The sequence below is a fragment of the Etheostoma cragini genome, chromosome 8 (assembly GCF_013103735.1).
Source record: "Etheostoma cragini isolate CJK2018 chromosome 8, CSU_Ecrag_1.0, whole genome shotgun sequence".
Taxonomy (NCBI): Eukaryota; Metazoa; Chordata; class Actinopteri; order Perciformes; family Percidae; genus Etheostoma; species Etheostoma cragini.
The window spans coordinates 4,128,626-4,146,749 of record NC_048414.1 but is presented as its reverse complement, the minus strand read 5'-3'; the positions used below and the strand labels follow the sequence as shown (position 1 = coordinate 4,146,749).

General features: G+C 39.8%; 1 protein-coding gene across 3 annotated transcripts in view; it reads right to left on the bottom strand.

Annotated features, from left to right (window-relative positions):
* LOC117949150 (copine-8-like) overlaps positions 1-18,124 on the bottom strand; it is a 64,816-nt gene that overhangs the window by 33,160 nt on the left and 13,532 nt on the right. For all 3 annotated transcript variants that reach the window (XM_034879193.1, XM_034879190.1, XM_034879192.1), the window contains exons 2-5: positions 16,781-16,821; positions 9,743-9,789; positions 8,586-8,689; positions 567-606 (exon numbers count right to left, since the gene is read on the bottom strand). Coding sequence is in view for 2 of the 3 variants with exons in the window: in XM_034879190.1 (XP_034735081.1) it covers positions 567-606; positions 8,586-8,689; positions 9,743-9,789; positions 16,781-16,821 (232 nt within the window). In the remaining variant the exon portion in view is untranslated. The remainder of the gene's footprint in view (positions 1-566; positions 607-8,585; positions 8,690-9,742; positions 9,790-16,780; positions 16,822-18,124) is intronic.

Here is an 18,124-nt window from a genome sequence, read left to right as displayed (position 1 = left end):
ACTACTGTAAAACAAAATTATAAAAGATCCTTTGTAACAACAGAGACGGCGGTCTTGATGAGGAAAACTGTGCTGTGGGTTTAGATGTTTTTGAACTTCTTTTCCCTCTTAAAAATAGATTTTTGTATTTCTTTTCTATTTAATGTATTATAATTGTCAATACAAAGCAAGGTTTTATAAGTCATTCATTGAGAAAGGACAATTTGGTCTCTCAACCACAAGTTCATATACACCCAGATATGTTATTTAAAAAAGAGTAACCAGTTAAGTAATTAAAAGTTTTATATCTTATTGTCTTGTACTACGGCTAATAAGCACAGAAAGCACACAGGTCAGAATGATTTCACTGAGACAGAAACTGTGGTGTAACAGCCCTCTGAATGTCTTTGGTGTGGGACAGAAATGTATTTTCTCCAACACAATTGTTCCTGTTATGCCATTCTTACCTCTGACATTCTGATTTATATCAGACTGCTATTGTACTGGAAGGGTAAACATTTGGCTGTATAAGATATCCATGAATGCATGACTGATCGTTGAACAGCTGAGGTGAAGGAGACACTCACGTGCTTAGAGAGGTTGTCGCTCTTGCAGTCTAAATCATACCTGCAGAGAAGAGAAATGAAGAGATGAAAGGTCTGAGCAGCAGGACTGTGGCTGCCAAAACACAAATCAGTAGTCAATGACAGAAGCTTCTCTCCCTCATCACCTGCCATTAATGCAAGGCACTTGTCCGCTAATCACTGCAAAGAACCTGTTCAGGATTAAAGTAGGCTCGTGAGTACGGCACCAAAAGCTTCAGTGACTGGATTTAATGCGTGCGGCTACAACAATATTAGTGGCCTGAGTATCATTATTGGCTGTCTGTACACTTCACCAGAAATAAATAAATAAATAAAACAATTACATGGGTGTGTGTGTGTGTGTGTGTGTGTGTGTGTGTGTGTGTGTGTGTGTGTGTGTGTGAGAGACGTGTGCAACCTCTGATATTGAATGGTTTTGTATATATTGTTATAATAATTTAAGGTGGACTAGAGAAACATACAAAAAGTATTTTTTGCAAAGGATAAGCATATTTAGATGGATGGACATCCAGGTGGTTATTCCAAGTATGTACATGTATGTACATTGTAGGAGCAATTTTACAGTATTCCTCGGACTACTGATAGTTGGCAGACCAACCAAACCACAACCCTGGATATACAGTTTTTTTTAACTTAAGATACTGTATTTTTATTATCTATAGGGTTGTGCCAATAGACAAATATATTGGCGAATGGCAGAGACCATCAACGTTTTTTTCTTCTTCTTCTTTTGGCAGATTTTTTGTTATTTGCCTATGTAACATCTCCAACATTCTGCTGCACCCATTGAAGGATCTCAGCTTCCTCAGGAAATAAAGTCTGCTCATCCCCTTCTTGTAAACAGCAGTGTTGACCTTCCAGTTCAGCCTGTTGTCAATGTTGACACCCAGGTATCTGTACTCCTCCACCATGGCCACGTCTCTTCCCAGGATGCAAAGGGGCTGCGGAGTCGTTCCCTTCCTCCTGAAGTCGATCCCCATCTCTCTGGTCTTATCCACGTTCAGCAGCAGGTGATTCTTACCAGACCACTCCACAAATTCATCCACCAGCACCCTGTACTCCCCCTCCTGTCCATTGCTTATACACCCAACAACTGCAGAGTCATCAGAAAACTTAAGGTGATGTGACTGATATGAGTTGTACTGGAAAATCTGGTACTGGTGTTCGTCCTCTTCTTCCCCCATACCCGGTGATCTCTTTCATCCCTGTCCACACCTCCCTCATATTGTTCTGTTGGAGACTGGCCTCCAGCTTCCTCCTGTAGGTGTTTTTACACTGCCTCGGTTTACCCAGTGCAGTGGCAATGTATGCATCCTTAGCATTTGCATAATGTTTTTGCTAAAATTACAACGTATCGCCAAACTCAACTGCTCATCTGCCTGTACATTTATTCTCAGCACTGTGTGTAAGTATATTGAACACTGCTGACAAGCAGACTAAGATTCCTTGTATGTATCAACATAACTGGCAAATTATGTTGATTCTGGCAGCTGCCAGATAGCCCAAACATATTTAGGAATACAGTAAGCCTAAGCACGATCTCTTGGATGCCAAACTTTAGAGAGTAACGCATCTCAGGGGTCCGTTTCAGCTTTTAAATTGCTTGTAGCAAAAGCAAAATGATAAAGTGTTTGATTGCATCTCTTTGCCGACGCTTAGAGAAATAATGCATCTCATCAGCGCATTGTCACATTTTGAAACACTGATCACTCTAACGGAGCTTTCACACCAAATTGCGCAGAACAGGACCAATATTTCTTAGTTGTCTTCTTTGTATGATTATTTGCTGCACTTCATTTCACACACTTCCTCGTAAAACACTGAAAGCGGCATATGGCAATCACTACATTATACATCTGTGGCTGGCAGTATCAGACAGTGGTCCAGTTTTAAAAAAACTGAGAAATGGTTTACCTAACCGCTGCACTAAAAGACTACTGCACCAATTTATCATTGCACTCCTACTGTATTACATTGCCTGACTCACAATGAACAGTTTTAACAATGGGCTCACAATCGATGCAGCAGAACCAGAAATATCATCTTTTATTTGCCACACATTATTCTTTCTTGTCAAAACCTGGCACCAACATTATCCACAATGCAACTAAACCGCAGGCAGTTATGTATTTTCTTACATATGCAGTAGCAGGCTACGCCCTGTAAACACAATTTTCTTAGTACAAAGCTTATAGTTGCCAATTTAAAAAAAGAAAGATATTTTTCTGAAAGGTGACTACCACCTGACAGGACTGCTAGACTTACAAAATATGTATATATTAGGATTAAACAATCCTAGCTTCTCTCCACCTGAGATACTTCTCCCTCTTATGCAAGAACAATCATCCAAAACCACAAGTAACATCATGCAAACCATGTAATCCACTTGCTTCTCCGTTGAGCAAGTCATCTTTATACATCTCCCATAACCCGCCACCTTCCTGGGTGTCTTAGGTGTTTCAATATGTGTGTGTGTGTGTATGTGTGTGTGTGTGCAGTGTGTGCAGCAGCGTGCAGCGGAGTGTGTTAAAGGTAGAGCCTGAGCGTTTCTTTCAACAGACAGCATGCCATGTACAATAAGGCGCCTGCTGACAAAAGTGGATAATGTTGTGTCCAATACAGTGGTGTAACTAATGTTATTCCATAAGAGCAAGGAAACACGCTGCTGTTACGCAACACGCCAAAGGCAAAATGCACAGGTGTGCTTCATGTTCTATTCGCCTCTTGCCCCCGTCACTCCCAAATGTTCATGAATAATTTATGTAATCTCATTTAATAATGAGACCCTTAGAGAGAGAGAGAGAAACAGAGACAGGGAGTGAGAGAGAGAGAGAGAGTGATCTAAACAAAGAGAGTGAGTGAGAGAGAGATGAACAGAGTGTGAGAAAGAGAGAGAGATAAACAAAGTGAGAGAGAGAGAGAGAGAGAGAGAGAGAGAGTGGGGGGATAGGAAAGAAAAAACATACTGCTGATATATGTACTGATGTCAAGAAAATTTTATCACAACTGTGCCTCAAGGGGCTTCACAATCTGTATATGAAACCCTCTATGCTTAGATCCTCAATTCAGATCTGGATGACCCCCGTAAAAACCTTTAAGAGGGACAAATTTGAAGAAAGAAGATAAACCAACAGAGGAGGGATTCCTATCCTTAGACAGACATGTTGTGTGTACAGAATAGACCATTGTAGTAAAATGACAGTATCGACAATCAGTATAACCAAATTAAAGATGAGGGGTGTCAAACTCAACTTCCCTAAGGGCCACACTAGAAAATGAGACTGACATCAAGGGCCGGACATAGAGTTTATTGCTTTTATGTCATGAGAAAAGTCAAATATATTTGATTGATGTTTCAAACAGTCTTCTCACTTACAGTTTGGTTGACAAAAATGTTGAAGACATTGCCTAAAACGTTAAAAAAAAAAGTTGTGAAAAAATAGGTCGGCCAAAATGCATAGTGAACCTAAATGTATATAGGGGCCGGATCCAAAATTAGCAAGGGGCTGGATTTGGCCCGCGAGCCTTAAGTTTGACACACGTGTAACACATATATGGATTGTAAACATATATGAAGAATGTATCATGATTTGGCCTCACACACACACACACACACACACACACACACACACACACACACACACACAAACACACACAAACTAGCGTATGTGCAGCAGTACATGTCCCACGGCGCCTCATGAGTGCACATTTGCTGTGTGTGACTGAGTGTGTATGTGTGTGTTTATGAGGATGACATCACTCGGCATCGGCACTGGGCCAGACAGGATTTCTCTTGGTCCTGTGCTGTCTGTCTTGAGGGGGGAGCGGCTGCTCAGAGCTCCGTTTGAACTGAGCTACGATGACTAATGATGGCACACAAACAAACGGGGCCAGAGAGGCAAGTAGCTGAAGACACACTTGTTTCAACTTGCCTTTGTCTTATGTTTGTAATTTGGGTTTTTAGTCTTTTAATTGTTTACCTTCATTGGTATTGTATTTGTTTTTGCTTGTTTTTTCTGTTTTGGATCCTACTGTATTTTAAAAAAATCTATCTAATATTCTAATCTAATCTTGTCATACACAAATTGAATGCTGTTTCACACTTCTTGTTACCTATTTATAACGCTGAATTTTATGCAAATGCTTCATCACATAAGAGTGGCTTCTTCTATTACATAAAATCATTTCAGTGTAGAAATTTCATTTTATATTAAAACAACAGTTCTCTGAGCTAATTTAGCCACACTGTTTGGCTCATCATATTTTGGATTGCTTCAATACATTATTTTTTATTATTAATACATATTTTGGCTCCAAGGTTTTAAAGGAGTACCAACAATGGATACATTGTGCTTAGAGGTAAAGAGATGGGGAAGGTTTCTTTTACCATCTTCAGAGTTGATGATGATCTACAGCCACCATGGTTAGCAAACATTTTTACTCCAAAACAGCATTATTATGGCATACTTAATAAAAGATACACGGGTGTGGATAAAAAACACATTCTTCATTGTAGATGGATACAAAGATAATCATCCTGGTATCCTCAAATTATCTGAAATGTCAACCTCATGGTGCAGTAACGTAACGTAACGTAACTGTGCATTACTGTTACTTTGCAATAGCCCTCTTTAACAAAAGCTGTCCAATCCGTTACAAGGATTGTTTTAAAATCCCCCCACCACTGTGGCGGGGCTGGTGTACAAGGCAAAGTCACCTGTCACTTTGAATAATTTCCTACCCTGTTACCAATACTCTTAAATATCTTCAATCCAATGATATAACAGTAAAATAAGTTCAATCAAAGAACAGCTGTGTCCTTCCTCTTGGGAGGGTATTTCATGTAATGTTTAGAGGTCTGATCCAATTTGCTACACTTGATTAGACAATCATCCACCCGGGGGGCTTACAATGGCTTCAGTTAGCATCTCAAGTTTCAACCAAAAAAAAAAGAAAAGCAAGAAGGAGCATTGAACATGGCTGGCAGTGAGATGGGGTTAAAAGGATTTCCAGGCATGGATAGCAGCGGAGGAAGCAAAGTGTGTTGTGGCTTTGGGGTCTTCGGGTGAAAAGAGCATGGAACGGGTTAGCAGCAACTACGCAGGCAGTTTCCGGGGAGTTCTCTGCTGTCTGGCAATGTATGAATGCCCTAAAGGGATGTGAGGCGCTGAGTGGGAGGGAGGGAGGTGGAGGTGATGAAGGGCTGGAGGAGCTGCAGAAGCAGTAAAAAGTGTGTGTGCGCGTGCGAGAGCAAGCCATGTTCCCGCTGCAAGTGATCGTAGGGCCATCAGCCCAGCAGACAGTAACAGGGCCTGATGCTCTCCAACTCACAACGAGCCCGGAGGGAGTAGGCACCATATTCATATTAGCCTATAAAGCTGGACAACAATCCAGTGTTTTGTGACACACACACAATCAACGGATAGCATCTGCCCTTGACCTTCACTGCAACCTCCCACAGCTTGTAAGCAGCATGTAGCCCTGCTGACAGGCCAACAAGTGAACAAACAAAAGAGCCCTTCCATATTTCATGAGATAATATGGGAAAATATAGTGAAACTGAAACACAATAGAGAAAAATCCAAATCATCATAATTACTTGGACAGCTGCACTTTTAGGGCTACATGAGGAAACTTTTTTAAACTTTTAACAGCAAAATACATATGTATCTTATGTGGGCACAAGTGTATGTCAATGTTCTATTAATAACTACAATAATAACTTTTCTGTCAGCCTCAACCCATGTGAACCTCATGAACCAAACAGGACAATTTTCATTATTTAATCAAAATCACAATCACACGCACTGAATAATGAGGCTCACTCAGTTTCCAACCAACAACCCTGGTGAGGACAGCGTCTAATTTAGCAGCTAGATAACAGAAATGTTGATAAATTCATGTAATAAAAAAAGAAAAAAGGTTAGCAACAACTTTATTATTATTATTATTACCTTTACATTATGTTTTTCATTCAGAAAAACTGAAATGTTCAATATCAGTTTTTAGGCTCATAATTCGATTCAAAATTGATTTTCGATTAAAAAAAGATTCTCAATTTAAAAAACTATTCATATTATGTACATGTATTTACTTTTCCCATGTGATAGTATAAACGCCATTACAAAACAAAAACAAAAAATGTAAACCCTAACCTGAACCTTTTTTAGTAAAACTTGAACTTGATATACCTTTCAGCCTTGCTGGTGCCTTTCCAGATGTGTAAGCTGCCCATGCCACATGCATTCATGCAACCCCATACCATCAGAGATGCAGGCTTCTGAACTGAGCGCTGAGAACAACTTGGGCTGTCCTTGTCCTTTTTAGTCCGGATGACATGGCATCCCAGTTTTCCAAAACAAACTTCAAGTTTTGATTTGTCTGACCAAAGAACAGTTTTCCACTTTGCCACAGTCCATTTTAAATTAGCCTTGGCCCGGAGGAAACACCTGCGCTTCTAGATCCTGTTTAGATATGGCTTCTTTTTTACCTTTAGAGTTTTAGCCGGCAACGGTGAATGGCACTGTGGATTGGGTTCACCGACAATGTTTTCTGGAAGTATTCCTGAGCTCATGTTGTGATGTGTATTACAGTAGCATTCCTGTATGTGATGGAGTGCCGTCTAAGGGCCCGAAGATCACGGGCATCCAGTATGGGTACTGTAGATGATGATAACTTCAAACTCTTTGCAATTTTTTTCGGAGAAACTCCTTTCTGATATTGCTCCACTATTTTTCGCCACAGCATTGGGGGAATTGGTGATCCTCTGCCCATCTTGACTTTTGAGAGACACTGCCACTCTGAGAGGCTCTTTTTATACCCAATCATGTTGCCAATTGACCGAATGAGTTGCAATCGGTCCTCCAGCCGTTCCTTATATGTAATTTTAACTTTTCCGGCCTCTTATTGCTACCTGTTCCCACTTTTTGGGAATGTGTAGCTCTCAAGAAATCCAGAATGAGCCAATGTTTGACATGACATTTCAAAATGTCTCACTTTCAACATTTGATATGTTATCTATATTTTCTATTGTGAATAAAATATAAGTTTATGAGATTTGTAAATTATTCCATTCTTTTTTTACTATTTCTTACAATTTGTACAGTGTCCCAACTTTTTTGCAATCGGGTTTGTAATAAACAGGGTTCAGCAGGAGGTTCACGTATAGTAAACAAGTTAGCCCTCTGGGCTAATGTGTGCAAACTACTGCAGTGTTTATTTTGTCAGACGAGACAAGACTAAATATGTTCGGCAATGTCCAAAAATGCTGGCTGACACTAAATTAACATGGGAGGAAGCCTGGTTCAGCCTGCTGGAGAAGCCACTATATTTGAGATGTGTGAAACACTATTTGAGTGGAATGGTCATCAGAAATAATCTCAGGAATACTTTTTTCTTTTCTTTTGACATGACAACCTGAGTTCTAATTTCACTAAAGCTAGACTAAAATGACGAGATCTGTAGTCGACTAAAACTTGACTAACAAAAAAACATGTGAATGACTAAATATGACTAAAACTAACAAGGACATTTGGCAAAAGAATAAGACTAAATTAAAAATAGGCAACAAATGAGCATTAGAAGCAGGAGTTGTTAATCACTGAATTAATTAATTCACTTTTGCAAGTTTTGTAATTGTTTGCCTGATGATTCCATACTGTGAAGACAAACTTGTCTTTTAATGGATGCCAAGGTGGACATTGTTGAAACTAGATCATAAGCATCACAAAATGCCAAGTGTATGATTCTCCGTGTGCACATGTCCCTATTTTGTCTCACTGCATTGTTTGAATGGGATGGATTCGAATGGAAATGTTGGTGAAAAAAGTGGCATGAAAACTAGTCTTTTATTTAAAAGGGAGAAGACTTACATCTCCCTCTGCACAGACCATGAATATTTCAGTCTTAGCTCAACTTTTCTCCACACAGAGCGGCACCCACGCCTGCACAACACACACAGATGCACAAACGCCAGCATGCATAAGTCAATTGTTAACTCACAGGTCAAAGCGTAGATTCTGCCTCTCCTCAAAAAAATAGTCCAGGATGAATTTGCGGACAAAGTCAGGGTTGAGGGTGTTGTCTATGACTTCTGTCCTGCCAAACTAGAAGAGAAATGAGACAGGTGACATTTGATTACTGGCTGTAAGACTCATTCAACAAACTACAGACCAGAAAAACACCAGTGACCAGAAGAACTGGTTGAAAATTCCATTGTTATTGACACATAATTGTAAAAATAACAACACATAATGTGCTTAAATGTCACACGTTGAATGCTAAATGGCCAATACCACCTGAATTTACACTTAAGTCTTTTCATTAAGTTCTGAATCTGACAAGCTGAGTCTGAAATGTCCAAAAACTCCCACTGTACCGAGGACAAATCATATTAATGAAGGTAACAACATAGCCTTTCCTCCCAGGTCAACCCTCAGGCCAAACTTTAAAGTTTTGCCTTATTAGAATAACACAAATTTCTCTAAATTTTTCATCCATCCAATGATTTTGTTTTCTAGAAATGGACGTTACAGTTTTACAGGGCAGATATGGTTTGCAATAGTCGTGTCATCACTTGATGTGCTCACTAAGTCACTTATATTCAGTTGGTAAACTTTAACGAGCCAAAGGTTGAATAAATCTTTCAAATTTAAAAAAAAAATGACTTACAAGGCATGCTTTCCTTGTTAAAACAATGCTTATGATCCGGTATGACTCCCAAATCAATCTGCAATGATGTGTGAAGCGGCTACTATTTGCATACTGCATGTAAGCAATGCTTGCAAATAACTTTTGTGAGACAGGCTCTATCTGAAAGAGACCCAAATAATTAGACCTGCTCCGAAATGCTAATGTTAATCCAAATAAGAGAGAGAACACCAACACAATAACATAATCTCACTTACCAGGAATTTACCAGGAACTAAGAGGACCCGAAAAGATAGTATATGGCATACTACATCTATTTTTGATACACCAACATTTAAACATGAATACCTCACGGATGATATGTCATTAAACATTTCAGAAAAAAAAAGCATTACTTGCACTGTCATTTACAACATAATGTAAGCTGGCTCCCAGCCTCATAAAAACTCATTGTATTGCTTCAATAAGACTTTCTGAAAGGCTGCCCCCCCCCCCACCCCTGTACTCACCTCTCTCCATTCCCTGTTGGCTATTCCTTGAGTGTACAGCACACAAACTGTTGAATTAGAAAAAGAGAAGGGGAGAGAAACAGGAGAGGGTTAGATTGATTGAAGACTATTTAACAGTGCAAACAACGCTGAGAAGTCAGCTGAGAGCGTGTTCTTTCCCCGGACCGCAATATGAGAGGAAAACTCCCTAATTAAATGTCATTAGAACTTTGCCTTGCAGCATGATGGTATTTCAGAGTAGGGGGAGGAGGGATGGAGATGGAGGATGGGGACAGGGTTAGTGAGTGTTTGTGTGGGTGGAGGAAAGACCTCCTTATTGACATTAGAGCGTCTCCGTCTGAGGGAGTCTTGGAGAGTATTTGGATTACGGGCCGGTAGTGAAAACATAGCGAGGCAAGCATCTGGCACTAAAATGACATTTTATCTGCATCCGAGCAGCCTTTACTGTATTCACGCACATCTGTCACATGGCAGCGACTCACAACTCTACAATCTATTTTAACCGGTAACATTTTTACATAATAAAAATGTGAGTGGCGGAATGGATGGAAAGTAATGCTAAAGTAAGACATAAAATACTGTATATCCTAACATGAATAAATTATAGTTAAAATTTTGGATTCTTGGAAATTTTGGATATTTCCAGTTGTATGACACATGTCACTATGTTATGTTGCAAAAAAAATATGGTTTCAATGGCATATATATATATATACATATATAACTACCGTATATCTATGTTATATACATGTGTCTGCTAATTTAATATATAGATTGACACCGAAAACGTACTTCTGTTGTTTTGTTTACACTAGGTTTATATTAGTTGATTGGGTTGAGCTACATATTTACTAAGAACTTAAATCTTGAATAGCTAACACATTTCGTCAGTTTTTATGGTGGAACTTGATTGAGGTAATAACTATTTTAAAACTAGTTAGTAATGACTTTGTTAGGAAGAATTGGTAATGGATTTACAAATAGTGGGTGCAATCCCATCCAGTTGGATACATTTAAAACAAATGCAGTAGGGAGAACAGTAATTTGAACTTTGTCTATTACAATATTAATTTGTTTTTTTATATTCAACAATTCTCTTACTGTTTTTTCGCTTAAAAAACAGATATCTAGACAGATAAACTTCAATCTACTGTTTTGTATTGTTGTGGTTAACTTCTGTTATGTGAGCACCATCCTTTGAGAATAATCTTTAAAACACACTTCATGAGGAAGGCGACCCGTTTCCAACCCATTCCACCTGAGCAACATTGATCGCTAACTCTAAAAGGCCACTAACAACAACAACATGTATGTCCTTGTCATATCTGGTAACACAAACGCACTACAAGGAAAAGAAAAGAAAAAAAACACATGCACACATTAGCCTGGTAGCTCATGTTAAGTGACCACTAAGATGGTTGCCTGACTGGTAGACCATCCATGGGGACCCAAGGCATGGCTGGTGAGCTGGTTACGTATTGTGACTCAGTGATAACAGACACTGATCTATAAGAAGTTAGCAGGTTTGATTCCTGCAACAACCAATGTGTGTCCATCATTGAGTACATATACATGTACACCAGTTTTCCACTAATATTCTGAATAGGATGATATTTTTGGAATTTGATACAGGTCATGTAAACATCATATTCTGGTTGGTACCCCCAGGATCCTCCAACTTAAATTAAAGGCTTTTTAACGCCTTTATAATACCATTTCATATTAAATTCAATGCCAACTTCGCAACCATTCAGACAGAAGTATGTCAACTCTGTATAACTTTTAAACCCTAGAAAATAATAATGTACAAGTAGGCTAAACTTGAATTAAATAAAACATTGTATCTAAATTATCAGTAATATTTATTCAAATGTATTGGATTATAATACAATCCAATAAAATAAGATATATTACACTGTATAATGAGCACTATTATTTATGATACTTTAAGTATATTTTGATAATACTTTCCTTACTCATTTCTTAAGGAAGAGGTTGAGTGCAGGACTTGTAACTGACAAGTCATTTGTACAGTTTTTTCTACTTTTGTTGCAATACATGATCTGAATATGTCTTCCACCTCTGGAAGTCACCAACAACATGCATGAATACCTGCAACAGTGTTTAACACTAAAAACACACAGCTCAATTCAGCGTTTACTTGCAGCTCTGCCACACCAGCAGATAACCTTTAATGTTACCTGCCGGTCACATTGTCTCTGAACAGTCTGCTAAACAGGCCGCTAACGCCCTGGTACCGGTCAGAGACCTGTATCAACTTTGAGTCTTGAACCTCCAGTGGGTCCATCGAGGGGCTCCGGTTGGTTTTTAATTAGCCTACGTAAATTAATAATAGTAAATTTTGTTACAGTATGAACTTATTCTAGACAAGGCATAAACATATAAGACCGAAAGCCAAGACTTTGTATACCAAATTCAAGGCATTTAACTGCATTACTGAATTTGAGATGATCAAATTTAAGACTTTTCAACGCTTTTAAACCCTGCAGGTACAAGATGCATTCTTTGGACATGTTTACCGCACATTCGTGTCAATCAGAGTTTTAACCGCAGTTTACGGCCTCTTGGCTATATACGGCATTTGGTCAGCTCTGTGCATTGCTATGGGTGCAGTACACAAACCAACCAGCCAGCCGTTTGCAAGACTTCAGACTGGGTAAGGAGAAACACAGACACTTTTAAACATGATCAAAGACTTGGGTGGCGATAGGTTTTTGGATACGCGCAAACATTGCTAAGCCAACCTTTTTAAGAAGCTGGTTGAAGGAATAAAAGAGGGAGGCTGTGTTTGCACGGTCTAACAAGTCCGCCATCGCTGGTAAACTTAAATAAAAAAAAAAAAACTAATTTGCACAGCTACATGTTAACAGGAGTATTCACGTTCATTAGCAAAGTAAACAGCTTAGTCAGAACATCATCTTTTTCAGAATAAGGGCAAAAAACTGAATATTTTGTGCATGTAAACGTAGTCACTGATCAAGTGACATTTAACAAGACACTGAACACTGAACTAAGCCTGTCACACATTTAGTCTAGTATTCATTGTATGATTGCTTGTGTCTGACCAGGGATGCAAATGGAAAGAAGTCGCTAGGTCTGGTACAAAGCATTGTCCACTTGTGTTTGAGAATAAAATCCCAAACTGTCGTGCTATTACAAAATGATTGCTGTCGTGTAAGAATTCTTTGGCCTTTTCCTATTCTTCTTTGTCTTCCTAGTGGTAGTGTCAAGTCTGTCAGAGGCAGACACAGGGAGGAGGAAGGGAAGAAGAAAAGCTGCCTGGCAACCTTACAGTGATGACAAGACTGCAATCATGCTTGGTAAATTGACCTTTGGTTGTCCACTACTTAGTTTAAATGTTGCATTTAGGAAGAGAATTTTTATATCATATATAACATTATACTACACAGTGAGTAGAGAATGGTTAAAGCCTCAGTCTTGTAACTAAACCCACTGAAGCCAACATTGTTGGCTGTGACAAGACAATACATACTTTGTCTTACATCTCCAGATCAAATCAGTGTAGTGACTTGCTGTCACTTGCTGTAGCGTGGTCCTCCAACAACTGTAGGCCATACAGAAGCTTTTTTAATCCATCGTGGAATTACTGTGTTTTTGTAACATAAATAATGAATTATGAATCCAAAAATCAACTCACAAATGTCTGTTTTCCTTTTTGACCTTTTAAACCAGCATCACGTCTTGGTAATAGCTTCATTGCAATTAGCTCCAGCCTTCCAACAGGGTGTTGGGTGTCTTTCTAGTCCTTCCAGAAGTTTAGTAATCCGGCCGGGAAGAGCCGGCCCAAGTAATTCCCAAGCTATATATCCCCGCCCCGGGGCTATATATCCCCGCTCGCTTCAGGCAGGAAACAAGATGGCAATGACTGATGGCTTCATAGACCAATCACTGTTTGTCAGCTGAAGGGGGTAAACCTACATAGTTTTATATTTTTGTTAATAATAGAGTTTATTTCCGTTTTCCTCTGATTGCCAAGACTTGGCAGAACAATTTTCAAAAGCCAAAAGGATTACTTAAGTTCTCTGTGTAATTTCAACACATTACCGTGAGATTTCATTTCCGTTTAATCTTTTTTTTTTGTCTTTATAGTCATATAACAATGAATACATTTATGTGACATCGCTGCAGCATACATAACCTGATAGCCCAAGTTATCCTGAAAAAAAAGGATATCTATAACTTGATTATGCATTTCCCAATTGAGTGTCCAGGGAGGCCAGGCCAAAAATGATTAGACCTCACAGGGTTAAGTCTTCCACAGAAGAGGTGTTGAGCGAACAATGTAGTTGTGAAGATCGGCCCTGTCTACTGAAAACTATTTTTTTTAAGGATTACATGCTCTGTTACGGGTTACAAATTTCAAAAAAACAAAACAAAAAAAATTGCAGCTAGGCTTCCACTGAACAGCCACAAAGATAATGAAACAATTGTAAACCCAACCACCATGTCTACTTTATGGTTACCCTACATTTACATTGCAAAGAGTATAGAAAAACATTTGTTCAGTATGAATAGAATGTAATCTAGTATATAATGTTACTTCTACGCTTTAATGCAGTTTGTGTGTTAAAGCCTGTCAAAGTGTTTAGGTATAAAGGCAGAAATTGGGAAAACTTTTTTTTGTTTAAGTTATTTTTCCCTTTATTAGATAGGCAGACAGAGATGTGTGAAAGGGGGAGAGACATGCAGCAAAGGGGCCACAGGCTGGATTCAAACCCGGGCCCGCTGCATCGAGGACTAAGCCTCTGTACATGGGCACCCGCTCAGCCCACTGAGCTATCTGGATGCCCAGAAATTGGGAAACTTTTAAATGTAGCATAAAATCTCTAAAATAAGGGTCCAAAAAAACACACACACACATGCACACGCACAAACACACACACACACACGGTAATCAGGCACACTAAAAAAAGAACTTGAGTTGAGCTGATTATGAAGGCAACACCTTTTACTGAGACAACATGCATTTTCATTACGGTAATTACAGCATTTAATAATTGTAAATTTACACCTGAGTTAATATATAAGCTACCACCTCCTGATGACATGACATGACTGATTTAATCATAGATTCCTCAGCTCATCAACAGTTGACTCTGACACTGACTGTGAGTGAAAATAATCCTATCTGATGAATTCCAGTTTTTCCCCCCAAATCTGACATTTCCATCTTTTAGAATGAAGCTCTTGCTGAGCCCAGATACGCGTCTTACTATTACAAACAATTTAGTTTTTAGTTGTTTTTTTCCTCACAGCCGTGTTGAAAATTTCACACAGTTTTTGAGACAAAAATAACCCCAAAACATCCTAATTACCCTGCGTCTGGTGCCGCGGCAGAAGTGCTCAAACTTGCCGTGTTTTGGCAGACTGTCAGTCTCGATGTTGTATATGTTGCATTGTGGGTGGTGTGTAGCAAGCCAGGGCTCAGCTGGTTGGATATACAGACATCCTTTAATCTTTCAATGATGCAGTGAATGACACATGGTCTCTACGTTATTGTGCGGGGTGGGAGAAATAGCGATACATCAATCACACGGCATGAATGGCAATGCATCCTTGCCATCTTTCCCGGCCCACCTGAAACTCTTCCTATTCATTAGGCCGATGATGAGGGAAGCAGCTTGACAATAGCACCACTAACACCATCTCTGTTTTGAATGTAGTATATACCGATGGTGGAATGCTCCTGTCTGCTAAATGCCCTTTTCCAATCTGCTGAAGCACACTGATCAAAGCACATTCACATTCTTGCAGCGGCTAAAATGCACACACACACATTAAAACAAACACAACACTGGATTGTTGTCCAGCTTTATAAGCTAATATGAATATGGTGCATGAGCCTGCCTGAGGCCCTGGATGTGTGCACTGTGTTTGTGTGTGTGTGCGCGCGCGTGCGTGTGTGTGTGTGTGTGTGTGTGTGTGTGTGTGTGTGTGTGTGTGTGTGTGTGCGTGTGTGTGTGTGTGTGTGTGTGTGTGGCTCTGCTGAGGCAGTCTAATGCTGTGTGACTGGGGCCAGTGCTGTCAGCAGAGCAGAGACATGGACGCAGCACAAGTGCCTCCTTGCATAAATGTTGGGGCGGGCAGAGATGCTCATCCTCCTCTCCCACAGTCTGACACTTAAAGGTCCAATCCGCGATTCTAAGAGCTCATCAATTATGGGTTCATGAACACCAGCCAACACTAAAAACACCATTGGGTTCACTGCACAGCACCCAGGCGGCAAAGTGTTGAATATTTTGGGAATGAGGCTAGGTGATGCTGAAGAATAATGCATGGTAACCAAACGCCAACCAACGAGTTTTTTCCTCCCATCATGTTTATTTTTTTAGAGGGCTTTTAACAAACAGGACTGTCACAGTTTTCTGTTACAGAAAACAAAGCTGGCACGACAGATGAAAACAGCAAGGAACTACTTACCGATAACTGAACAGTACCTTTATACCCTACCATTTTTTGTTTTTACTAATTGAGGAATATAAAACCTTTTCCTAAAAACAGGCAAAGTTCTCAAATTTTAAATATTGTCTAAACACAAGCAGCCGTACAAGAACTTTGCGTGAATAAAATAATCAATAACAAATTCATTAAAAAATTAACCCCAGGGTCAGATTACACAATATAAAAAATGGAAAACATCTTCAATCCAGCACTTTACGTTTCTCTATCAAGGCATATTAATGTTGGATTGCAAACTGGGCCTTTAAAAACCATTGGACCAGTTTCCAAATTGAACCTCTGCTGTCAAGCCAGTGAGGAGTGTGTGTATGTGTGAATGTGTGTGTGTGTTTCCTGTAAACTGTAGGAGGGAAGTGGCTGGTTTGTGTGAGGATGATCTGGTTCCCCTCACTCACGTTGGGAGAGAGAACAGTGACGAATACGACCCCTGACATATGCAAATGTCTACTGATTCACACAGGCGAGGCAGAGCGTGTGTGTTTGTGTGTGTGTGTGTGTGTGTGTGTATGTGTGTGTGTGTGTGAGTGTCAAGCTTACTTGGATCAGACTTAGAGAATGTGTCTCTGTCCAGCAGGTTTCTGAAAAACAAGAAAGCAAAAAGACACATTGACATAAAAATAATTGCACAGCTCTACCACTTCAACAAAGGAAGGGTAACTAGAAAGTTATTACATCACTAAACCACACCTAATTAGCTCCCTTGCTGACCCCGAGAACTCGTTTAACCATAATCCTCCTCCTACTTGATTAACAAAAGCCAGTCCAACCAGTCATTGAGGCTACAACATTAAAAAGGTTTATACAGAGTTTAACAAGGAGCCCATTTATATTTCAAACATACAGAGAAAACAGCAGAAGAGAGTACCTATTTTTCACATTTTTGCGCTCCCTGGGTGCCAGCAACAACAACAGTGGAAGCTGCCATCAAATTTACATGACACGTCAGCCTTGCTCTTTGCATGGGGAGGGATAAATGAACCGAAGAGTCCCATTGCTGGCAGATGCTCAGCACCACTGAGGTACTCCACGGTTAAACAGCTCTGAAGGAATTAAATATGCAGACAAAGACGACAACTCACAGCTGCCTGGGACCGGAGAAGAAAGAAACCGAGGAGCAGCTTGGGGTAGGGGAGGGAAACCCGGCCTGTTACGTCAGTGGTTGGCCTTTGTGGTTTTAACTCTGTGTCATTTGCTTTACTTAACTAAACCAGTCCGCCACTCACTCAGCTTGTACTCCTGCCAAATCTCAGGTTAAAACCACATAAGAACAGTCCATTTATAAAGCTTTCAATAATATGAGTGCTTCGGCCATCAGCTGGAAGTCTAGTGGGACACACTACCCCAAAATCTACTGTTTGGAGAAGCTGAAAGTATGTTACACCACATCGAAAGCTAATGTAGGTATAACATTTATAACTATACTGAATACATGAGAGCTTCCAGGGAAGGACTGACAATCTGTGCGTCAGACGGTCATTGGCACAAACCAATTCTAACAAATTCTAACAAAACAAGGTTAACAGCCGGGGCGCTAATACAATCAATTATGTGATTTAAGTGTAAAAAAAAAACTGAGGAAGAAGAGCCAGTTTGTGATTGGTCCCCGGCCGCAGACGCAGATTTGTAATGGGAACAAGCCAGGACAGAAAAATGTACAGTTTCCAGCCTGAGCTGCAGGGCAAAATCTAATTGCTGGCAGAATGGCTTGCAGAAGACTTAACGAGAAAGGTGGATGGGAAAAGTAAAAGAAAAGAAGTCTCTCAAGACTGGTGCAGCAAAATGCAATAGGCTCACCGAGCTTTCATGATGAGGGACAGACAGCAGAGTTAACTTCTCATCATACTGGTTAGTGCCAGGAGCAGGAACCTTTAGAATAAGTTG